General features: G+C 42.9%; 1 protein-coding gene across 4 annotated transcripts in view; it reads right to left on the reverse strand.

The window, feature by feature from the left end:
- The window catches only part of LOC115130823 (follistatin-related protein 5-like), a 199,595-nt gene that overhangs the window by 12,690 nt on the left and 161,204 nt on the right, over positions 1-25,701 (reverse strand). For all 4 annotated transcript variants that reach the window (XM_029662309.2, XM_029662307.2, XM_065019780.1 and 1 more), the window contains 5 exons: positions 18,853-18,879; positions 13,233-13,351; positions 4,220-4,369; positions 1,299-1,406; positions 517-641 (listed from right to left, as the gene is read on the reverse strand). In XM_029662309.2, coding sequence (XP_029518169.1) covers positions 517-641; positions 1,299-1,406; positions 4,220-4,369; positions 13,233-13,351; positions 18,853-18,879 — 529 coding nt within the window. The remainder of the gene's footprint in view (positions 1-516; positions 642-1,298; positions 1,407-4,219; positions 4,370-13,232; positions 13,352-18,852; positions 18,880-25,701) is intronic.

The following is a 25,701-nucleotide window of genomic DNA, read 5'->3' on the forward strand; positions in this document are numbered from 1 at the left end:
AGTTGAAATGTATTTGGCTAAGGTGTATGTAAACTTCCGACTTCAACTGTAAATTCTGATTACTTTTCTGTGTTTTTTAGCAACCCTTTCAGGCAGATCTTGGTGGACCTAATTACAACTAGGGCTAGCGAATGCAACTCGCCGGGAGACTGTTAACATTCTTAAATCCCGGAGACCTCCTGCTTGGCACTTGGCTTCCTCCACCTCTCCAACTTGGTAATGTGCCAGCCTTCTGTATCAAGTTAAGCTTCAGAGTCTCGGTGAGTGTCCGTCAAAAGCGCATGGTCCAAATCAATCTGCTCTGCATATGTCGACTCTTTGTTGCTGACAAGTGGTGGTTCAGTGAACGCGCCCCACCCGCTTTCCTGAAGGCGGGGGTGGGGAGGGGGGGGGTGATGCTCGGGAGTTAAATGACTGTCTTTAGATTCACTCTCAAACACCGACACTCTCACACACACACACCCACACACACATGCACACACACTGACTCTCTCACACACACCGACACTGACATACCTGATGTGATTAATGATGAGGCTAGAGGCAGGAATGAAGAAATCATCCACCCTATCAAAGTGTCTGCCGACTGGCTGGGTGTGGACGGTATGGTGGGACACACTCCCGCTGGCCTGATTGATCACCTAGCACCAAACCAGGAGAGAGGGAGGGGAGGAGAACGGAGGAGGAGAGGGGGGAGATATTTAACATGAGCCACATGAATTATTCACTGTGTTTGCCTCCTGTATCCCCTCTGACACAAACTCACACTGCTAGGAGAGGCCCTGTGTGTGTGTGTGTGTGTGTGTGTGTGTGTGTGTGTGTGTGTGTGTGTGTGTGTGTGTGTGTGTGTGTGTGTGTGTGTGTGTTTGTGTGTTTGTGTGTGTGTGCACGCGCCCACAGGCAGGGTAGTCTTAATTATGCCTCAATGCACTAGAGAGACTGGCACCTCCTAACAACCCAGCAGCAGTGCTGGCTAATAACTTGTATCGAGCTGCAAACAGAAAATGCCACCTGGAACTGTGCCATCTGGGAAAGGGTTGTTGACAAAACTTGGATTGACAGTTGAGAATGTGTACCAATGGAAGAATAGTAATTATTAGAAGGCACATCAATTGTAAGGCACATCACAATGATTTGACACCCTCTCATAACATATATATATATATATATGTATTGTCAATAAACAGTGAGTTACACTAAACATTATAGTATTTGACATAAATAGGCTTACTTTAGTATCAAGAAAGTATCAAAACCAACACAATGTATTGTATTTTGGTGTGATATCAAACAGTTACCTGCAGAGTGGGGAAGTTCCTCTCCATGTCTCCCCAGCTGAGGACCCACACCTGGTCGTGGGATTTGTCATAGTGCAGCTTCACTGGGTAAGGGTCGGTGCTCACCGTCTGAAAGCACACACAAGAATAAACCTCATATAACACAGCTCTTCATCAGTCTCATCACGCTTTAGATTTCCTGGCGTGCCAGGTGGACTTTTGGGAGTTTTGCATTGGTTTCATTACGCCAGGCGAGCTCAATCAAGCACAGCTTGGTACAAGCACAACTATTTGAAGCCATGACTGCACTTAAGAGCAACTCAGGAAAATTCAACACCGTTTTTGAACAGATATACATTTGACGGTCAGCACAGCCCATATCAAAACTTTCCTCACTTGCTAATGCATTGGATTTGACAGGAAGAATCCAGTTTTCCTTTTTAACAAGATAGAAGGGAGGCTCGCCTTTTTTATGTATGAGATGTTTGGAGGTGTAGCAGCATTTCAAATCGAGCGGTAACAGTGGCAATTGCTCTACAACAACAAAGAAATTGCTTTCAATCCGTATAAATTCCTTGACACCTGGCTATGATGTGTTCCAGTCGGCTCCGGCGGATGAGACATGTCTGTGACAGCTGAGTGGCTCCCATGCATTACGTCCACTCGGGTACAGATTGACAGTAGCCAACACACGATGAGAACAGAGAGAAAAACAACACAACGCTAGTTTGGTCCAAAAAGCTATAATTGTCATTCTTTCTAGGAAATTAGAGCAGACACCAAAACAATCTCAATGGTATTTTTGTCCTTCCCGTAATGTCAAGTTTAGTCTACTATGAAATCATAATGGCGCATTTTAACTGGCTGCTTCATGGTAAAGTGTATGGTATTACAGTGAGAGTAAACACGTCGTGACAGGATTTATCATACGAGGAGATATGAGAGAGATGTGTTGAGTCCTAGCTAATCTCTGAGGGTGTAGTCATCAGAGGGAACAGGTGTGCACACAATGTTGTTGTTCTCTTCCCCTCCTGCCTCTGGAGGAGTGTTCCTGCATCCATAGTCACTTGTACCTACTCTGTGTCTGTGATAGTGGCTATGCTATGAGTTACACAGAATAAATCAAGTATGCTGATTTTTGTTATTGAAATAAGTACTTTATAACTTTATAAAGCTTATGTATAATGCATACAATACAGTGGTACCAACTATGTAGGACATTTCTCACCACACTATTCAAAGATACACGTATCCAGTCAATTTAAAGCTACACATAGTAAGTTAATTTAAAGCCACACATAGTAAGTTAATTTAAAGCTACACCTAGCCAGTCAATTTAAAGTACAACTACATTTTTGGAGACAATATCATTTTTCTTTCCTTGGTAGAGCTGAGGGACGATCAGGTGGCTAATTAGCATTAGCTCATCTAAAGTAATGAAACCAAACCTCCACGTGACCCAATAATGAGCCTGAGACGGTCGCAACAACCTGACTACCGGTGGGCCCTGGGGAGTTTTTTGCAGCAGAAATTGGGCACTTCCTGGTCCCCTTGCAGAGTCATTTTACTCTGAGACACACACACCTTTTTAAGCCGGAACGTACACAACCTGCTTAAGGCACCCTCCTACTGTAAGAACATTGGATCCTTTCCGTTCATCATAACCATTCCCATGCAATGATAGGCTGACATTTTTTTTGGGGGGGGGGGTCATGGTCAGCAATGATGTAGAGGTAAAATAATAGGTGGGTAAACGTTAATTGCCGTTTACAGTGAATAAAATAACACTCCCTATATTTTCAATGCATTTTTCCACAATAGGTGTGTAAACACTTATGCTAGATAAAAAAGTTGTGTCAACATCCTTTATGTGCATTTACCCTCCACTACACCACTCATGGTCAGGTTATATACACTAGTTGTAAAAGGATGTAAAAGATGTACATTTTTTGATCCTTTATTTAAATAGGCAAGTCAGTTAAGAACAAATTCTTATTTACAATGGCAGCCTACTGGGGAACAGTGGGTTAACTGCCTTGTTCAGGGGCAGAATGACAGGGATACTGGCCCAACGCCCTGACCAATAGGCTACCTGCCGCCCCATGTAACACAATCAATTGTACCTATCTGAGCACTGGCACCAGCTTGCACTGGTTTAAGATTTTTTTTTAAAGGCACACATCTTTTGGTCGGGTTACGGAAAGGACATTCAAACAATGAAACCCAAATATTTATCACAAAAAAATAACTGAGTTCCTAAATGAAGGACAGTGCATTTGTATCAAGATGAATTCAGACTCAACTGAAGCTTTGTGAAAAAGGTTGTGTCCTTCCATAGCTAACTTTTGGGCTACATTTTGTCAGTTATTTATTTTATGTACCTTTATTTAACCAGGCAAGTCAGTTAAGAACACATTCTTATTTTCAATGACGGCCTGGGAACAGTTCAGGGGCAGAACGACAGATTTGTACCTTGTCAGCTCGGGGGTTTGAACTCGCAACCTTCCGGTTACTAGTCCAACGCTCTAACAACTAGGCTACGCTGCCGCCCCCTCTCTGAAACATCAACTTCGTAATTTATTCAATGATGTTTGGAAACAATATTAAAAACAACAGAAAAACACATTTGCATTGAAAGTGTGAAACAAATATTCAAGGTCCTTTTGACTCAAGGCTTCCTCTATGAATGCTTTGAATGCCATGGAAATGGACACATTGGAGTGAGGAGAATGGGCACAGATATGAAAAAGGCACAATAACACATTTTTATAACAATACAACATTACAGCCATTGCTTTGTAGCCAATTGTCTGCCATCTAAGGGACTTCCTAATATGGATGCCATACTTTTGGTTTGTGTTTACTCCATAACACTCCACAGCAGAACCTGTCCAAAGATGAAGGTAATGTTGATTATTACATTTTTTGGGGCCCGAAATTACCTGGACAGCCTTCTGAGCTGTAATGTCGACGACAAGCACCCTGGCCAAGGTTGGCTGTGTAACATAAATAAATGTGTCCTTCACGTTGACTGCCGATGACCACACACACTTCTGCTCGGCCTCCCCCGCTGACTTGGGGCAAACCTCAGCCTGAAAATAAAACAACCACACAACCACACACAGTTAATACTGTACATATATAGTGCAACATTGATAAAGATGACAAGTTATCTTTATCTTCTTTCTTCCCCCTGAAGCTAGGACAACAGAGTGCTGGATAAGAGCGTCTGCTAAGTTACTAAAATGTTAATTATTTTATCAGCCATCCCCAAGTCCAAGCCTCTCTTATCACAACAGCAATACACACACATACACACAGATTGCTGTGTTCTGGTATGTTATGCAAGAACCAACATCTCCCATCTCCCTACCGCCTGTGTGCAAGCCACCACAGTCCCTATATCCACCCCCCTCAACCTGGCTAAATTTGGCATGCTGTACACGTGTGGACTGAGCTGTGCAGGCTCTGTCCTTCTATCCTCTGCTCTGTCCCTGTGTCCCCTCCCGTGGCCTGTGAGCCCAGCTCAGCCCCAGTGTCTGTTCTCTGTTCTGGGATGTGGGAGGATTTGTTTGGGGCATCATGGCCCGGTTTGGGCCACGCAGTCGCATCCTACTGTCACAGAGGGGGGTTTCTCTGACAGGTGTCACACATCGCCACGGGCCCAATCCCCTCAGTAAACCCAAGATTTGACATCCAGCAGAGAGTGTGAATGGCGGAGTGTGTGTATGTGTGTGGCCGTTGGTTTGTGTGTGGGTACTACTGGGCAGAGAGGATGACTTTCAGAGCGAGGTGAAGATGGTGTCCTGTTGATTTGCCAATATACCATTCCAATACTACACACATCAAATCAAATTGTATTTGTCACATACACATGGTTAGCAGATTTGAATGTGGGTGTAGTCAAAACAACTACCAAATACACACAAATCAAAAGGGGTGAATGAGAATATGTACATGTAAGTATATGGATGAGCGATGGCCGAGCGACATAGGCAAGGTGCAATAGATGGTATAAAATACAGTATATACATGTGATATGAGTAATGTAAGATGTGTAAACATTTTTAAAGTAGCATTACTTAGAGAGCATTGTATAAAGTGACTAGTGATCCATTTATTAGAGTGGCCAGTGATTGGGTCTCAATGTAGGCAGCAGCATCTCTGAGTTAGTGATTACTGTTTAGCAGTCTGATGGCCTTGAGATAGAAGCTGTTTTTCAGTCTCTCGGTCCCAGCTTTTATGCACCTGTACTGACCTCGTCTTCTGGATGGTAGCGGTGTCAACAGGCACTGGCTCAGGTGGTTGATGTCCTTGATGATCTTTTTGGCCTTCCTGTGACATAGGGTGCTGTAGGTGTCATGGAGGGCAGGTGGTTTGTCCCCGGTGATGCATTTGTGCAGACCGCACCACCTTCTGGAGAGCCTTGCGGTTGAGGCCGGTGCAGTTGCCGTACCAGGCTATGATACAGCCCGATGCTCTCGATTGTGCATCTGTAAAAGTTTGTCAGGGTTTTGGGTGACAAGCCAAATTTCTTCAGCCTCCTGAGGTTGAAGAGGCGCTTTTGCACCTTCTTCACTAATACTGTCTGTGTGGGTGGACCATTTCAGTTTGTCTGTGATGTGTATGCCGAGGAACTTAAAACTTTCCACCTTCTCCACTGCTGTCCCTTCGATGTGGATAGGGGGTGCTCCCTTCTGCTTTTTCTTGAAGTCCACGATCATCTCCTTTGTTTTGTTGATGTTCAGTGAGAGGTTATTTTCCTGCACTCACCTCCTCCCTGTTGGCTATCTCGTTGTTGTTGGTAATCAAGCCCACTACTGTTGTGTCGTCTGCTAGCTTGATGATTGAGTTGGAGGCGTGCATGGCTACGCAGTCGTTGGTGAACAGGGAGTACAGGAGGGGGCTGAGCATGCACCCTTGTGGGGCCCCAATGTTGAGGGTCAGCGAAGTGGAGATGTTGTTTCTTACTTTCCCCACATGGGGGCGGCCCATCAGAAAATCCAGGACCCAATTACACAGGGCGGGGTTGAGACCCAGGGCCTCCAGCTTGATGATGAGCTTGGAGGGTACTATGGTATTCAATGCTGAGCTGTAGTCAATGAACAGCATTCTTACATAGGTAGTCCTTACATAGGTATTGTCCAGATGGGATAGGGCAGTGTGTAGTGTGATGATGATTGCGTCGTTGGTGGACCTGTTGGGACGGTATGCAAACTGAAGCGGTCTAGGGTAGCCGTTAAGGTGGAGGGGATATGATCCTTGACTACAGTGCCTTGCAAAAGTATTCATCCCCTTATCGTTTTCTTCCCATTTGCTATGAAGCCCCTAAATAAGATCTGGTGCAACCAAATACCTTCAGAAGTCACATAATTAGTTAACTAAAGTGTGCAATCTAAGTGTCACATGATCTGTCACGTGATCTCAGTATATATACACCTGTTCTGAAAGGCCCCAGAGTCTGCAACACCACTAAGTAAGGGGCACCACCAAGCAAGTGGCACCATGAAGACCAAGGAGGTCTCCAAACAGGTCAGAGACAGAGCTTTGGAGAAGAACAGATCAGGGTTGGGTTATAAAAAAATATCTGAAACTTTGAACATCCCACAGAGCACCATTAAATCCATTATTAAAAAATGGAAAGAATATGGCACTACAACAAACCTGCCAAGATAGGGCCGCCCACCAAAACACACAGACCAGGCAAGGGAGGGATTTAATCAGAGAGGCAACAAAGAGACCAAAGATAACCCAGAAGGAGCTGCAAAGTAACTGTGCATAGGACCACTTTATGCTGTACACTCCACAGAGCTGGGCTTTACGGAAGAGTGTCCAGAAAAAAAGCCATCGCTTAAAGAAAAAAATAAGCAAACACGTTTGGTGTTCGCCAAAAGGCATGTGGGAGACTCCCCAAACATACAGAAGAAGGTACTCTGGTCAGCCTATTGGCCATCAAGGAAAACACTATGTCTGGCGAAAACTCAACACCTCCCATCACCCCGAGAACAACATCCCCACAGTGAACCATGATGGTGGCAGCATCATGCTTTGGGGATTTTTTCATCGGCAGGGACTGGCAAACTGGTCAGAATTGAAGAAATTATGTATGGCACTAAATACAGGGACATTCTTGATGGAAACCTGTTTCAGTCTTCCAGAGATTTGAAACTGGGATGGAGTTTCACCTTCCTGCAGGACAATGACCCTAAGCATACTGCTAAAGCAACACTCAAGTGGATTAATTAAGGGGAAACATTTACATGTCTTGGAATGGCCTAGTCAAAGCCCAGACCTCAATCCAATTGAGAATCTCTGGTATGACTTAAAGATTACTGTACACCAGCAGAACCCATCCAACTTGACGATGCTGGAGCAGTTTTGCCTTGAAGAATGGGCAACAATCCCAGTGGCTAGATGTGTCAAGTTTATAGAGACATACCCCAAGAGACTTGCAGCTGTAATTGGTGCAAAAGGTGGCTCTACAAAGTACTGACTTTGGGAGGATGAATAGTTACTGTATGCACGCTCAAGTTTCCGGTTTTGTTGTCTTATTTCTTGTTTGTTTCACAACAAAAAAAATATTTTGCATCTTCAAAGTTGTAGGCATGTTGTGTAAATCAAATCTATTTTAATTCCAGGTTGTAAGGCAACAAAATAGGAAAAATGCCAAGGGGGGTGAATACTTTCGCAAGCCACTGTAGTCTCTCAAAGCACTTCATGATGACAGAAGTTAGTGCTACGGGGTGGTAGTCATTTAGCTCAGCCTTCTTGGGTACAGGAACAATGGTAGAAATCTTGAAGCATGTGGGGACAACAGACTGGGATAGGGAGTGATTGAACATGTCCGTAAACACACCAGCCAGCTGGTCTGCGCATGCTTTGAGGATGCAGCTAGGGATGCCGTCTGGACCAGTAGCCTTGCGAGGGTTAACACGTTTAAATGTTTTACTCACGTCAGCCACGGAGACCTAAGATCTACATACAGTAGGTCTTAGCTCGAGTGCTTATGTTCACGTGGGTGCTCATGTTTATGTAATCAGATGTGCCAAATACAACAAGTGTAGACCTTACCATGAAATGCTTACTTACAAGCCCTTAACCAAAAGTGCAGTTCAAGAAGAGTTAAGAAAATATTTACCAAATAAACTGAAGTAAAAAATAATAAAAAGTAACACAATAAAATAACAATAACGAGGCTATATACAGGGGGTACCAAGTCAACATGCAAGTCAACATAACATGTACAGGTTAGTCTAAGTAATTTGTACATGTAGGTAGGGGTGAAGTGACTATGCATAGACAAACAGCGAGTAGCAGCAGTGTACAAAACAAATGGGAGGGGGTGTCAATGTAAATAGTCTGATGGCCTCTTCATCAGCAGTCTTATGACTTGGGGGTAGAAGCTGTTAAGGAGCCTTTTGGTCCTAGACTTGGTGCTCTGGTATCGCTTGCCATGCGGTAGCAGAGAAAACAGTCTGCCTTTGGTGACTGGAGTCTCTGACAATTTTTGGGGCTTTCCTCTGACTCCGCATATTATATAGGTCCTGGATGGCAGGAAGCTTGGCCCCAGTGATGTACTGGGCTGTACGCACTACCCTCTGTAGCGGTCAGATGCCGAGCAGTTGCCATACCAGGCGGTGATGCAACTGATCAGGATGCTAACGATGGTGCAGCTGTAGAACTTTTTGAGGATCTAGGGACCCATGCAAAATCTTTTCAGTCTCCTGAGGGGGAAAAGATGTTGTTGTGCCCTCTTCATGACTGTCTTGGTGTGTTGGGACCATGATAGTTCGTTAGTGATGTGGAAGCCAAGGAACTTGAAACTCTCGACCCGCTCCACTACAGCCCTTGTAGTCCACTATCAGCTCCTTTGTCTTGCTCACATTTAGGGAGAGACTGTTGTCCTGGCACCACACTGCCAGGTCTATGACCTCCTTCCTAAAGGCTGTCTCATTGTTGTCGGTGATCAGGCCTACCACTGTTGTGTCGTCAGCAAACTTTTTAAAATAAAAAAATAAGACGAAAATGTAACCTTTATTCAGTTAAGAACTGACTTGCCTAGTTAAATGATGAGTTTGTGGGCACTATGGTGTTGAATACTGAGCTGTAGTCAATGAACAGCATTCTCACATAGGTGTTCCTTTGTCCAGGTGGGAAAGGGCAGTGGGGAGTGCGATTGAGATTGCGTTGTCTGTGGATCTGTTGGGGCGGTATGCGAATTGGAGCGGGTCTGGGGTATCTGCTGTTGATATGAGCCATGACCAGCCTTTCAAAGTACCTCATTGCTACCGACGTGAGTGCTATGGGGTGGTAATCATTTAAGCAGGTTACCTCGACTCCCTTGAGCACAGGGACTATGGCGGTCTGCCTGAAACATGTAGGTATTACAGACTTGGTCAGGGAGAGGTTGAAAATGTCAGTGAAGAGTAGAAGTCCTGGTAATCCATCTGGCCCCGCTGCTTTGTGAATGTTGACCTGTTTAAAGGTCTTGCTCACATCGGCTACGAAGAGTGTTATCACACAGTCGTCCAGTCATAACTGTTAGACCATTTACTTTCAATCACAGACTTGGCAGTCAACAAGATAAATGAAGATACATTTTCATGGACATGTTTGTGATCAAAACTATTAAAACCTCTGGGATTTAATCAGATTTCTAATTTCTGCCTCTATCAAATCAGAATCCATCTGGAGACTGAATACCTTAGAGACTACCTCAGAGACTCTGCCTCAGAGACTCTACCTCTACCCTCCTGTAGACAACACTGCAGTATGTCGCAACTGAGCATGTGTGAAACCCTAGGCAGCTAAGCAGAAAAAAACATGTCAGTTTCAACCAACATTGTCCTTAGATCAAATGAAAAGATTTAGAAGTATAGAAAACATAATGTGAAGCTTGTTGGGCGAGCAAGCTGCCTGGGGACAATTTGTGCTCTGTAGATCATATTTGATTTTGTAGTACAAGTAAGACTAATCCTTAGCCTTGGACACAACAAACACAAACCTTCAACCTAAAAAACCATGTTCTGTAGCCTCCCTTGCTTCCTGCATCAGGAAATATGTCCGCCTCCCTACTCACTGTACTAGGAATTCCTCACAGCATTGCATCCCCTCTTCATCTGCCACGTGTATCACAGTAAGACGGCCATATACTACTTAAGAATAATTAATTGTTGGGTCGTTACCATGAACGATCAGTCAATGCTCATCTACACTAGGGATCCAGAATGAACTTAAGCCTCTGAGCTAATGTACTCACACAACATTCCCTGTAGACAGTGCATGTGCTGCTGCCATAGAGTTCACTGTGATTGATATTCTAATACAGACACAGTCTCTCAGAGGAGCCCGGGCCTGATCGTTGTACATTCATAGCGCACCTTCGCACATAACAGCTGTCCAATCGATGAAAGGGGAAAAGGAGGAAAGCACCCATTTCAGTACATGTGTAAATGTAAGAGGCATCTATCAGCGACCTGCTTTGAATAATACACTGGTTCAAAAGTGAAGGCGCAGCAGAGATCGAGAACCATTTCAACGTCAAATGGCAATTCAACGAGAGAGAGAAAGAAAGAGAGAAGAGAGAGACTTTTGGGAGCGCAAAAGTGCATGATCTTTCAGTTAATCTAATACATGAGAAGCAGAGAGACAATTAACTCCATATTTGTACACACACCCCTGCAGCCCACTGGCGTACCTCACAACCCCGCAGCCCGTTGGCCTACCTCACACCCCTGCAGCCCACTGGCGTACCTCACAACCCCGCAGCCCGTTGGCCTACCATACACCCCCGCTGCCCACTGGTGTACCTCACACCCCCTAATCCCATTGGCCTACCATGCACCCCTGCAGTCCACTGGCCTACCATACACCCCTGCAGCCCACTGACCTACCATACACCCCTTCAGCCCACTGACCTACCATACACGCCCACAGCCTCTGTGCAAGGTGTGGGGACCTAGAGATCCCCCCCCCACTTCAACTATGACAGACAAAATGAGAAGAAAATGTAATGAATTTATTTGCAAATTATGGTGGAAATAAGTCTTTGGTCACCTACAAACAAGCAAGATTTCTGGCTCTCACAGACCTGTAACTTCTTCTTTAAGAGGCTCCTCTGTCCTCCATTCATTACCTGTATTAATGGCACCTGTTTGAACTTGTTTGAACTTGTTATCAGTATAAAAGACACCTGTCCACAACCTCAAACAGTCACACTCCAAACTCCACTATGGCCAAGACCAAAGAGCTGTCAAAGGACACCAGAAACAAAATTGCAGACCTGCACCAGGCTGAGAAGACTGAATCTGCAATAGGTAAGCAGCTTGGTTTGAAGAAATCAACTGTGGGAGCAATTATTAGGAAATAAAAGACATACAAGACCACTGATAATCTCCCTCAATCTGGGGCTCCACGCAAGATCTCACCCCGTGGGGTCAAAATGATCACAAGAACGGTGAGCAAAAATCCCAGAACCACACGGGGGGACCTAGTGAATGACCTGCAGAGAGCTGGGACCAAAGTAACAAAGCCTACCATCAGTAACACACTACGCCGCCAGGGACTCAAATCCTACAGTGCCAGACGTGTCCCCCTGCTTAAGCCAGAACATGTCCAGGCCCGTCTGAAGTTTGCCAGAGAGCATTTGGATGATCCAGAAGAAGATTGGGAAAATGTCATATGGTCAGATGAAACCAAAATGTAAATTTTTGGTAAAAACTCAACTCGTCATGTTTGGAGGACAAAGAATGCTGAGTTGCATCCAAAGAACACCATACCTACTGTGAAGCATGGGGGTGGAAACATCATGCTTTGGGGCTGTTTTTCTGCAAAGGGACCAGGACGACTGATCCGTGTAAAGGAAAGAATGAATGGGGCCATGTATCGTGAGATTTTGAGTGAAAACCTCCTTCCATCAGCAAGGGCATTGAAGATTAAACGTGGCTGGGTCTTTCAGCATGTCAATGATCCCAAACACACTGCCCGGGCAACGAAGGAGTGGCTTCGTAAGAAGCATTTCAAGGTCCTGGAGTGGCCTAGCCAGTCTCCAGATCTCAACCCCATAGAAAATCTTTGGAGGGAGTTGAAAGTCCGTGTTGCCCAGCAACAGCCCCAAAACATCACTGCTCTAGAGGAGATCTGCATGGAGGAATGGGCCAAAATACCAGAAACAGTGTGTGAAAACCTTGTGAAGACTTACAGAAAACGTTTGACCTCTGTCATTGCCAACAAAGTGTATATAACAAAGTATTGAGATAAACTTTAGTTATTGACCAAATACTTATTTTCCACCATAATTTGCAAATAAATTAATTAAAAATCCTACAATGTGATTTTCTGGAATTCTTTTTCTCATTTTGTCTGTTATAGTTGAAGTGTACCTATGATGAAAATTACAGGCCTCTCTCATCTTTTTAAGTGGGAGAACATGCACAATTGGTGGCAGACTAAATACTTTTTTTGCCCCACTGTATCTCCCAATTTCATTATCACGCAGTAGCTTTCGCTTGCCCACCCGCCATTTAAAAAAATACCCAGTGGAGATCCATTGCCTTCTTCAATCATGCAGAGACAGGCAGCATGAACGTCTCGTCATTGATTTTACTGGAATTTTATTGTGCTTTACAATGGTATTCCTCTTACAGTTGACCTGGAAGTATAAGGTCAAATTAAGGTCAAATAAGGTCAAATTTACGGAACAGTGCGATGTACGAAGCTGCAGTACAATACTACCTATTTATTATGGGTTGCAACTACTGTTTGTACAAACACAGCTAACAGCTAGCAAGAAGAAAAAGTGTTTATGTTAGAAGGCCTGAAGGAATCATACTGTGGGTGGTTGGTCCTCAAGCTAATCATGCTAATTAGCTAACAGCTAATCTACTAGCAGTAGCCCAACACCTAGCACAATGTTACATGAAATGGAAGTGTTTCTGTTTGTGGTAGGCATCTTACCTGAAGTCCCAGTAGCTTCTCGCTGGGCTTTATGTGTCTCTGGATCTCACATGCCACTGGCTGGATGACTTTGATACCATCCTCGTAAAACACATAGAACATATTGGCAATTCCAAGACCTGGGTGAGAAATACAACCTTGTTACAAGTCAGACACAGGGTTTATTACAAGGTGAACAACAAACTACTATGGCAACTGGCATGTAGCATGACATACAGCACAGTTAAAACCAGTGGTGGAAAAAGTACTCAGTTGTTCTACTTGAGTAAAAGTAAAGATACCTTAATAGAAAATGACTCAAGTAAAAGTGAAAGTCACACTGAACAAAAATATAAAGTGTTGGTCCCATGTTTCATGAGCTGAAATAATAAATCCCTTTTTTTATTTATTTTTTATTTCACCTTTATTTAACCAGGTAGGCTAGTTGAGAACAAGTTCTCATTTGCAACTGCGACCTGGCCAAGATAAAGCAAAGCAGTGTGACACAGACAACAACACAGACTTACACATGGAGTAAACAATAAACAAGCCAATAACACAATAAACAAGTCAATGACACAGTAGAAAAAAGAAAGTCTATATATACATTTTCCTTATACAAAAAATATTATTTTCTCAAATTGTGTGCACAAATTTGTTTACATTCCTATTAGTGAGCATTTCTCCTTTGCCAAGATAATCCAGCCACCTGACAGGTGTGGCATATTGAGAAGCTAATTCAACAGCATGATCATTACACAGGTGCACCTTGTGCTTGGGACAATAAAAGGCCACTCTAAAATGTGCAGTTGTGTCATAGAACACAATGCAACAGATGTCTCAAGTTTTGAGGAATGTCCACCACAGCTGTTGCCAGCGAATTTAATATTAATTTCTCTACCATATACCGCCTCCAACGTCGTTTTAGAGAATTTGGCAGTACGTCTAACCGGCCTCAGAATCACAGACCATGTGAAATCACTCCATTCCAGAACATCCACATCTGCCTTCTTCATCTGCAGGATCGCCTGATACCACCCACCCTGATGAAACTGAGGCGTATTTCAGTCTGCAATAAAGCCCTTTTGTGGGGAAAAACTCTGATTGGCTGGGCTTTTGACACCCAAAAGTAGTTTTGGGTGTCAGGGAAAGTGTATGGAGTAAAAAGTAAAAATAGTCAAAAATAAAGTAAAGTACAGATACCCATAAAAACTACTTAAGTACTACTTTAAAGTATTTTTACTTAAGTAATGAACTTTACACCACTGGTTAAACCTTAACAGTGGAGGTAATTAGCTAGTTCAATATACCTAGAAAAATTACATATTATTAGCTGTTCACTATCAGTAAATGTATTTTCTTTGGTTGCATACACTTTAGTGGGTAGTTTCAGAAGTTAGATACACCACTGACATGGCAAAAAATAATAATAGTAAAAGTAACTACTGAAAACACTACGAAAATTTGAATTCAGTTAAACTACCAAAAAGCTACTACAAAATGTATTTAAATTACTAGTTGAATTACATGTAGTGGAACTACTCCCCAACACTGCTCGTTAGACAGTGTCATTATAGAAACTAATGTACAGTATCCATATTAGGACAGCTTGACATTTCCATTGAATTTGTGTCAATCAATGTAATTTAATCTACCTCATAACATGATACAGTAATTCACTGTTCAATAAGCTCAGGGCCCTGGGTCTGAACCCCACCCCGTGCAACTGGGTCCTGGACTTCCTGATGGGCTGCCTCAACACAGGGGCCCCACAAGGGTACGTGCTCAGCCCCCTTCTGTACTCCCTGTTCACCCATGACTGCATGGCCATGCATGCCTCCAACTCAATCAACGTCAACAAATGAAGGAGCTGATCGTCGGACTTCAAGAGACAACAGAGGGAGCAAGCCCCCATCCACATTCATGGGACCGCAGTGGAGAAGGTGAAACGCTTCAAGTTCCTCGATGTACACATCAATGACAATCTGAAATGATCCACCCAGTGTGGTGAGGAAGACGCAACAGTGCCTCTTCAACCTCAAGAGGCTGAAGAAATTTGGCTTGCCCCCTAAGACCCTTAAACTTTTTCAGATGCACCAGTGAGAGCATCCTATCGGGCTGTATCACAGCAGGATACGGCGACTGCACCGCCTGCAACCGCAGGGATCTCCAGAGGATGGTGTGGTCTGCTGAACGCATCACCGGGGGCACACTGCCTGCTTTCCAGGAAACCTACAGCACCCGATGTCACAGGAAGGCCAAAAAGATGATCAAGAACATCAATCACATGAGCCACTGCCTGTTCACCCTGCTATCATCCAGAAGGCGAGGTCAGTACAGGTGTATCAAAGCTGGGAGCGAGAGACTGAAAAACAGCTTATATCTCAAGGCCATCAGACTGTTAAAAAGCCCTCACTGGCCTCTACCCATTACCCTGCCCTGAACTAAGTCACTGTCACTAACCGGCTACCACCCGGTTACTCAACCCCGCGCCTTAGAGGCTGCTGCCCTATGTACATAGACATGGAATTACTGGTCACTTTAAAAATGGAACACTGGTTACTTTAATAATGTTTGCATACGGTTTTACTCATTTCATATGTATATACTGTATTCTAGTCAACTATTGCTGCATATTTTTTTATTCTATCCTACGTATTCTACAGATATACTAAATATTCTATCCACATACTGTCCATAATGTCTATACATCACATCACATGTATTTTTACTCCAAATAAATACAGTACCAGTCAAAAGTTTGGATACTCCTACACATTCAAGGGTTTATCTTTATTTTTCCTATTTTCTACATTGTAAAATAATAGCGAAGACATTAAAACTATGAAATAACACATATGGAATCATGTAGTAATTTTTTTAACTCTTCAAGTAGCCACCCTTTGCCTTGATGATAGCTTTGCACACGCTTGGCATTCTCTCAACCAGCTTCATGAGGTAGTCACCTGGAATGCTTTTCCAACAGGAGTTCATACATATGCTGAGCACTTGTAGGCTGATTTTCCTTCACTCTGCGGTCCAACTCATCCCAGACCATCTCAATTGGGTGAAGGTCGGGTGATTGTGGAGGCCAGGTCATCTGATGCAGCAATCCATCACTCTCCTTCTCAGTCAAATAGCCCTTACACAGCCTGGAGATGTGTTTTGGGTCATTGTCCTGTTGAAAAACAAATGATAGTCCCACTAAGCACAATCCAGATGGGATGGCTTATTGCTGCAGAATGCTGTGGTAGCCAAGCTGGTTAAGTGTTCCTTGAATTGTAAATAAATCACTGACAGTGTCACAGCAAAGCACCCCCACACCTCCTCCTCCGTGCTTCACAGTTGGAACGACACATAAGCAGATCATCCATTCACCTATTCTGTGTCTCACAAAGACATGGCGGTTGTAAACAAAAATCTTAAATTTGGACTCATCAGACCAAAGTACAGATTTCCACCAGTCTAATGTCCACTGCTCGTGTTTCTTGGCCCAAGCAAGTCTCTTCTTCTTATTGGTGTTCTTTAGTAGTGATTTCTTTGCAGCAATTTGACCATGAAGGCCTGATTCACACAGTCTCCTCTGAACAGTTGATGTTGTCTGTTACTTGAAGCATTTAGTTGGACTGCAATCTGAGGTGCAGTTAATTGCTGATTTCTGAGGCTGGCAACTCTAATGAATGTATCCTCTGCAGCAGTGGTAACTCTGGGTCTTCCTTTCCTGTGGCAGTCCTCAGGAAAGCCAGTTACCTCATAGCGCTTGATGGTTTTTGCGACTGCACTTGAAGAAACATTCAACGTTTTTGAAATGTCCCACATTGACTGACCTTCATGTCTTAAAGTAATGATGGACTCTCGTATCTCTTTGCTTATCTGAGCTTTTCGTGCCCTAATACGGACTTGATCTCTTACCAAATTGGGCTATCTTCTGTATACCACCCCTACCTTGTCACAACACAACTGATTGGCTCAAACACATTAAGAAGGAAAGAAATTCCACAAATGAACATTTAACAAAGCTCACCTTCATGAAGCTGGTTGAGAAAATGCCAAGGGAGTGCAAAGCTGTCATCAAGGCAAAGGGGGGCTACTTTGAAGTCTCAAATATAAAATACTACATGATTCCATATGTGTTATTTCATATTTTTGATGTCTTCACTATCATTCTACAATGTAGAAAATAGTAAAAACAAAGAAAATCCCTGCAATGGGTAGTACTTCACTGGTACTGTATACAGTGGGGCAAAAAAGTATTTAGTCAGCCACCAATTGTGCATGTTCTCCCACTTAAAAAGATGAGAGAGGCCTGTAATTTTCATCGTAGGTACACTTCAACTATGACAGACAAAATGAGAAAAAGAAATCCAGAAAATCACATTGTAGGATTTTTAATGAATTTATTTGCAAATTATGGTGGAAAATAAGTATTTGGTCAATAACAAAAGTTTATCTCAATACTTTGTTATATACACTTTGTTGGCAATGACAGAGGTCAAACATTTTCTGTAAGTCTTCACAAGGTTTTCACACACTGTTTCTGGTATTTTGGCCCATTCCTCCATGCAGATCTCCTCTAGAGCAGTGATGTTTTGGGGCTGTTGCTGGGCAACATGGACTTTCAACTCCCTCCAAAGATTTTCTATGGGGTTGAGATCTGGAGACTGGCTAGGCCACTCCAGGACCTTGAAATGCTTATTACGAAGCCACTCCTTCGTTGTCATGCTGAAAGACCCAGCCACGTTTCATATTCAATGCCCTTGCTGATGGTAGGCTTTGTTACTTTGGTCCCAGCTCTCTGCAGGTCATTCACTAGGTCCCCCCGTGTGGTTCTGGGATTTTTGCTCACCGTTCTTGTGATCATTTTGACCCCACGGGGTGAGATCTTGCGTGGAGCCCCAGATCGAGGGAGATTATCAGTGGTCTTGTATGTCTTCCATTTCCTAATAATTGCTCCCACAGTTGATTTCTTCAAACCAAGCTGCTTACCTATTGCAGATTCAGTCTTCCCAGCCTGGTGCAGGTCTACAATTTTGTTTCTGGTGTCCTTTGACAGCTCTTTGGTCTTGGCCATAGTGGAGTTTGGAGTGTGACTGTTTGAGGTTGTGGACAGGTGTCTTTTATACTGATAACAAGTTCAAACAGGTGCCATTAAAACAGGTAACGAGTGGAGGACAGAGGAGCCTCTTAAAGAAGAAGTTACAGGTCTGTGAGAGCCAGAAATCTTGCTTGTTTGTAGGTGACCAAATACGTATTTTCCACCATAATTTGCAAATAAATTCATTAAAAAATCCTACAATGTGATTTCCTGGATTTTTTTCTCTCATTTTGTCTGTCATAGTTGAAGTGTACCTATGATGAAAATGACAGGCCTCTCTCATCTTTTTAAGTGGGAGAACTTGCACAATTGGTGGCTGACTAAATACTTTTTTGCCCCACTGTATATGTTTATACATTGCTCATCCTAATATTTATACATTTCTTAATTCCATTATTTTACCTGTAGATCTTTGTTTATTGTGTATTGTTAGATATTACTACACTGCTGGAGCTAGGAAAACAAGCATTTCACTACACCTGCAACAACATCTGCATGTGACCAATACAATTTTTTAAATTTTAAATAGTTTAAATACAAACATACCTTCCTCTCTCCACAGAATGTTTGCCACTGAAGGGAAGACAAGAAAAGAAAAACCAAGAATGAGCATTAGTGGGAAATCGATGATTTTCCCTTTTTGAGCATTCACACACCAACTAAGATAAAACAAAATGAATGTTTTATGAAAAGTGTCTCTTTGACCAATAGAAACCCCCAGTTTGAGAATAATTTGATACAAAAAACTTGAGGGCGAAACACAGTCCAGGTGGTATATTGTAAATACACATACACAGAAAAACATTTTACAACATTTGTTCTTGTTTTGTTGTCAGCCCCACTAAAAAGCCATCCTTAGAAATCTGTACTATGTACTGCAAAAGCATGTACCACGTGCTATAAAATTGACATGATATTGAATTAAATAAATGTACACCTCAGGTAAATTATCCATCAATAAATATGTGTTTTACGTATTAGGGTATTAGCCATCATATCATCAAATCTACATATATCTCAAGCGTAGATGAGTTCTAGAGGTCATTAAAGAGGATTATTTTGTGAGACTATTTTTGGCTGACTAAAACTGCCGTAATTTCTCATTAAATTCACTTGGAGACAACTAATGACATGGAATTGGAAACTACAGCTGCGTAATAACCAAGCGGCTTTAATGCATGAACTGGAATACAACCCCACAAAGCCCTCAAAGCCTTTTGGAGATGAGAGTGAGGTGCCTCTTAAAAGGATGTGCTCATTTCGCGACAAGTACAGATGAACACCCAGAGCCTGTGCACTGAGTGAGCTCGGCCTTTCACAGAAAATGTGAAGATTTTGCCATTCAGGAGCAGATGCAAATAAGAGACCCATTTCTTTGTCTTTACTATCCTCATTTTCCCGCTGTATAAGCGCGATGACCTTCTACTATTGTTCATCCATCCCACAACCCCCTCTGTTTCCATTCCATCTTCCATTTTCCTGACCGTCTGCAAACCAATCTCGGGCCCCAATTCAGTTCTGATTTTAATCTCCCCCTATTCTGATGCTGCTCATTCTCTCACCCTCTCTTCTGCTGTGTGGAGAGCGATGGGGAGAATAGAGAAAGAGAGAAAAGTAAAAAAGAAAAGAAGCTTTGGCAGTGGCATGACAGACCTGTTAGTCAAGCCTAATCGTTCAAAAGTGCTTCGTCAAGTCCCACTCTGTTGCACTCATGCATACATTTTGTTCTCATTAAAAAGTTACACAAGAGAACTGATGTAGAGGAATGATTAACATGGGAAGAAAAAGGGAGTGTTAGGCAGACGCTGCACTGTTCCAGTTACTGGTGATGTTCCAAAAAGCGTCAGATTGGTACTGCTGGGGGACATGGAGGAAGGAGTATGGTAGTGAGATGAGATCTTGGTGCCCAAGTCTTTTCCAATAAAGCAATGATTAGATGCTATTCATCACAAGGAAGAAAGATTGTGCTCGTTCTAAAACATACGAGTGGCCCCTACATCACACTCGTCATCCATATTAGAAAACAGCTATGTGCCACTTTCTGCAGCGGCAGAGTTCACTACACTGGTCCTGAATAACTGTTCCCAAATGAAGAGCGCCATAATTGTGCAGTTGTCAGGTGGACTCTACACTCCCCACACAACAACACCTTCCCGTCAGCAAGGTTACAACACAAACTCGATTTGTTTACAAGGGCACACGGATGCGACATTTGGGCACAGTGCCTGTGGATAGGAACATCCTGGCATCACAGCCAGCAGACTTCCTGACTGCATTAACAGGTGAAGCCAGGCAGCCCCAGTTTATCTAATTAGGCTGGCAGATGCAAATGGGAAAAGGCATCGTGACACAGTCGCCCTGGGTGTCTTCCTCTCTGTTCTTCTCCCACTGTGATTCATTGGATTTATCAGCCTGTGTTTGGGATTGAGTCACCTGGCAACATTGGCACGTTGTGTCTGCTTTGTGTGTCAGTTGTTATGCAAATTGATCTGGCAGCGTTGTATAATCGAGACTGAGGATATGTTTTAATTATAGCTGGCTATAAATACCTTTGTCCAAATACTGCCTGGATTTATTGACATGATGATGACACTGTTGTGGTGAGCTGAATGTTCCATGTTCAGCTCTGTAGCTCAGCTCAGTATTTCATATGGATCCATTACTACACATTAACATTTCTGTTTCATGGTCTGACTGTTATGGATCGATAGAAAATTATGGAAAGATTGAAAATAAGTTTCTAAAATACCATACAAAGAATTGAGAGAATGTGATTACCTACACTAAATATGGACATGTAATGTTTTTTAAAGGGAATGATGAAAAGTCTGTTCAGACACGAAAGTTTTGCCCACTAACAACTATGCTGTATCACCACCAACTTTAGTGTACATCAACCTAAATGTTTCCTGTTCCAATTCCATGAATCGCTGTAAATGGATTAATGTTCAACTAGGGTTTATTTTTTATTTTTTTGCTGCAGTTACTTTTAGCAGCTTAATCCTGAAGATTGAATTAAGGACGCTTCGTTACTGGAGGGATAACTTTAGCTGGATTGAGAAACACCCTGGTCATACGATACAGAGTAATGCTGAAATGGAATTCTTCGAAGGCGCAAGACAGTTCTATAATTGGAGGATGAAGTCTCTGGAGAGAACTGACTACAGTGGGGGAAAGTATTTTTTTTAAAGAAGAAAATATCCAACCGTTTAATCCTGGGTTGGAAATATCCTTGAATATTTCAAAAGTGCAAGTAATTGGTCAGCGAGAAGTTGAAACGCCCATTGAAAATCTGGTCCCCCATGGAGCTACCCATGTGATTTTACATCGTCAGGAGAAAAAGCAGGATGAATGTGTTGGATGGTTTCAAATAAGTGCTTTCCAGACAGCAATATGTTAAGTCTCCCAGTGATGGAAACTTCACTTTTTGAATTGTAGCCTCACTGTACCTTTTGAATCATATATACACTGAGTATACAAAACATTAGGAACACCATCTTAACACTGAGTTTCACCACCTTTAGCCCTCAGAACAGCCTCAATTCGTCAGGGCATGCTCTACAAGGTGTCGAAAACATTCCACAGGGATGCTGGACCATGTTGACTCCAATGCTTCCCACAGTTGTGTGAAGTTGGCTGGATGACGTTTAGGTGGAGGACCATTCTTGATACACACGGCAAACTGAGAGTGAAAAACACAGTAGCGTTGCAGTTCTTGACACACTCAAACCGGTGCGCCTGGCACCTACTACCAAATCGAATCAAAATCAAATCAAACTATTGGCCCCTACCATACCCTGTTCAAAGACACTTCAATATTTTTGTATTTTAAAAGAAGGGTTGATGCAGGAGATGAGAAGCAGGTACAGGGAGTGAAGGTTTAATAACTGATGGACATGAAACAGTACAGGAACAGCGTCTGGACAGGAACACATAACAACAATTAATGAGGACACCGGGAACACCACAGAGGAACAGACAGATATACAGGGGCAATCAACCACGTGAAGGTGTCCAGGTAAGTCCAATGAGCGCTGCTGCGGGTAATGATTGTGACAGGTGTGTGTAAAGACGGGTAGCCGGGCGCCCCATCTGAATGCCACACATACAATCCATGTCTCAATTTTCTCAAGTTTAAAAATCCTTCTTTAATCTCTCTCTTCTCCTTCATCTACACTGATTGAAGAGGATTTAAAAGGGATCATAGCTTTCACCTCGATTCACCGGGTCAGTCGATGTCATGGAAAGAGCAGGTGTTCTTAATGTTTTGTACTCTCAGTGTATATCTCTCTATTATGTGTGGGAATACTTTGGAACAGATTTCCAAAATTACAATCTCTTGGAGCTGATTTGCTGGTGTTTTTACAGTCTTTTATGTCCAACAATTAAACAAATTTTATTATACACAGTACCTGTCAAAGGTTTGGACACACCTACTCATTCAAGGGTTTTTCTTTATTTTTACTATTTTCTAAATTTGTTAATAATAGTGAAGACATCAAAACTATGAAATAACACATATGGAATCAAATAGCAATCAAAAAAGTGTTAAACAAATGAAAATATATTTTATTTTTGAGATTCTTCAAAGTATCCACCCTTTGCCTTGATTACATTGTTCTCTCAACCAGCTTCATGAGGAATGGAATATATTCCAATTAACAGGTGTGCCTTGTTAAAAGTTCATTTGTGGAATTTCTTTCCTTCGTAGTGCGTTTGAGCCAATCAGTCGTGTTGTGACAAGGTAGGGGTGGTATACAGAAGATTTGGTAAAAGACCAATTGCATATTATGGCAAGAAATGCTCAAATTAGCAAATAGAAATGAGAGCCCATCGTTACTTTAAGACATGAAGGTCAGTCAATGTGGGAAATTTCAAAAACGTTGAACGTTTCTTCAAGTGCTGTCGCAAAAACCATTAAGCCCTATGATGAAACTGGCTCTCATGAGGACTGCCATAGGAGTTACCTCTGCCGCAGAGGATATGTTCATTATGTTCATTAGAGTTACCAGCCTCAGAAATTGCAGTCCAAATAAATGCTTCGAAGAGTTGAAATAACAGACACTGCGTGAATCAGGCCTTCATGGTTGAATAGCTGCAAAGAAACCACTACTAAAGGACACCAATAATAAGAAGAGACTTGCTTGGACCAAGAAACATGAGCAATGGACATAAGACTGGTGGAAATCTGTCCTTTGGTCTGATGAGTCAAAACTTTAGATTTTTGGTTACTACCGCCGTGTCTTTATGAGATGCAGAGTAGCTGAACGGATGATCTCCGCATGTGTGGTTCCCACTGTGAACCATAAAGCAGGTGTGATGGTGTGGGGGTGCTTTGCTGGTGACATTGTCAGTGATTTATTTTGAATTTAAGGCACACTTCACCAGCATGGCTACCACAGCATTCTGCAGCGATACACCATCCCATCTGGTTTGCGCTTAGTGGGACTATCATTTGTTTTTCAACAGGACAGTGACCCAACACACCTCTAGGCTATGTAAGGGCTATTTGACCAAGAAGGATAGTGATGGAGTGCTGCATTAGATGTTATTTCATAGTTTTGATGTCTTCCCTATTATTCTACAATGTAGAAAATAGTAAAAAAATTAAGAAAAACCCTTGAATGAGTAGGTGTCCAAACTTTTGACTGGTACTGTATAACTATTTTTAAGAAAGCTTGGCCGGGCCAAATTAAATGTGGCCTGTGGGTCGGGTCGCCAGTTGGGGAACCATACCTCTATACCCTACCCTACATGTTCTTAATGTTTTGTACACTCAGTGTATTTACGTCTGGGAGAAAAGTGACAGCCTTCACTGAGTTGTCATAATGCCACACACTGGCCTTACAATACAGTCATTAGCAATGTCCTTTGAGGCTGATTTAACTTTATGATTCATTGAAATTGGCAAGTTAGTGCTGGGCCGTAAAATAAAACTGTGGTTCTCCTATTCAAAATACCCTATAAAGCCAAAATCACCCCAGAAAATAAATGTGAGAGTAGAGAGCGTCTATTTATTTACACTGCGTAGCGTAGTCTACTTAGCATAGGGAAGATCATAGCAATTCCTCTAATTCCTTTTCTACAAATGACCCAAGCAATTTATCTTCTTATTTTACCAGCATTGCTCTGCGTAGACACGAGAACAATAGACTCGCTTTCTAATTTGATGCGCTATGACGCCATAGACACCGTTGACTCTGGAGCCCATCTGTTTTCTTTCGTTCACATCTGTGCATTCTAATTCCAGTGTGTACACGCTCGTTCACATCTCTGCATTCTAATTCCAGTGTGTACACGCTCGTTCACATCTCTGCATTCTAATTCCAGTGTGTACACGCTCGTTCACATCTCTGCATTCTAATTCCAGTGTGTACACGCTCGTTCACATCTGTGCATTCTAATTCCAGTGTGTACACACTCGTTCACATCTGTGCATTCTAATTCCAGTGTGTACACGCTCGTTCACATTTGTGCATTCTAATTCCAGTGTGTACACGCTCGTTCACATTTGTGCATTCTAATTACAGTGTGTACACGCTCACTCAAGCGCGTAAAAAAAAAGCTTTCCGTTTGATTTGGGCTTAAGGCTGATTCAACTAAGGGCTTGATAATGTGTTGAATTAGGTGTGTTAGTGCTGGGCTATAACAAAAGTCTGCACTCACTATGGGTTTCCTGGACCCAAATACTGCACAATAATGCACCATATGTGTATGACACAAGCTCAAAGATGCCATACAAAGGCCTTACAAATGCTTCACAATGGAGCACCTGCAGATAGACCCACAGCCAGAGAGACAGACCCACAGCCAGCCAGACAGACAGTCCCACAGCCAGCCAGACAGACTCACATCCAGACAGACAGACCCACAGCCAGACAGAGTTGCTTTAGACAAGTGTTCTCAAAAGTGGCGTAACACATTCAGTGACAGACAGTCATCCCAAAGCTGGAGCCTTCATAGACACAGCCTCTCCAGGACTGTGGCATCACCTGTTACAGTGTGTGACTGTGCACAATTTGACCGCCAAGCGCTGCACATCATGAAATTGCCTCATTTCGGACAAGCATTGGTGACAAAAAAGCTGCCTTCCTCAGAAACGGCCGAATGAATAAAAGATAAATGGCTGCTAGCCCTAGCCCAGGGGATATGAAGGTCAGTGTCATCAAAAGACCTGGACACACAGGGACAGACAGACAGACAGACAGACAGACAGACAGACAGACAGACAGACAGACAGACAGACAGACAGACAGACAGACAGACAGACAGACAGACAGACAGACCCACAGCCAGTCAGACAGACCCACAGCCAGTCAGACAGACCCACAGCCAGACCCACAACCAGACAGACATACCCACAGACAGACAGACAGACAGACCCACAACCAGACA

This window comes from Oncorhynchus nerka, linkage group LG6, assembly GCF_034236695.1.
Source record: "Oncorhynchus nerka isolate Pitt River linkage group LG6, Oner_Uvic_2.0, whole genome shotgun sequence".
Classification (NCBI taxonomy): Eukaryota; Metazoa; Chordata; class Actinopteri; order Salmoniformes; family Salmonidae; genus Oncorhynchus; species Oncorhynchus nerka.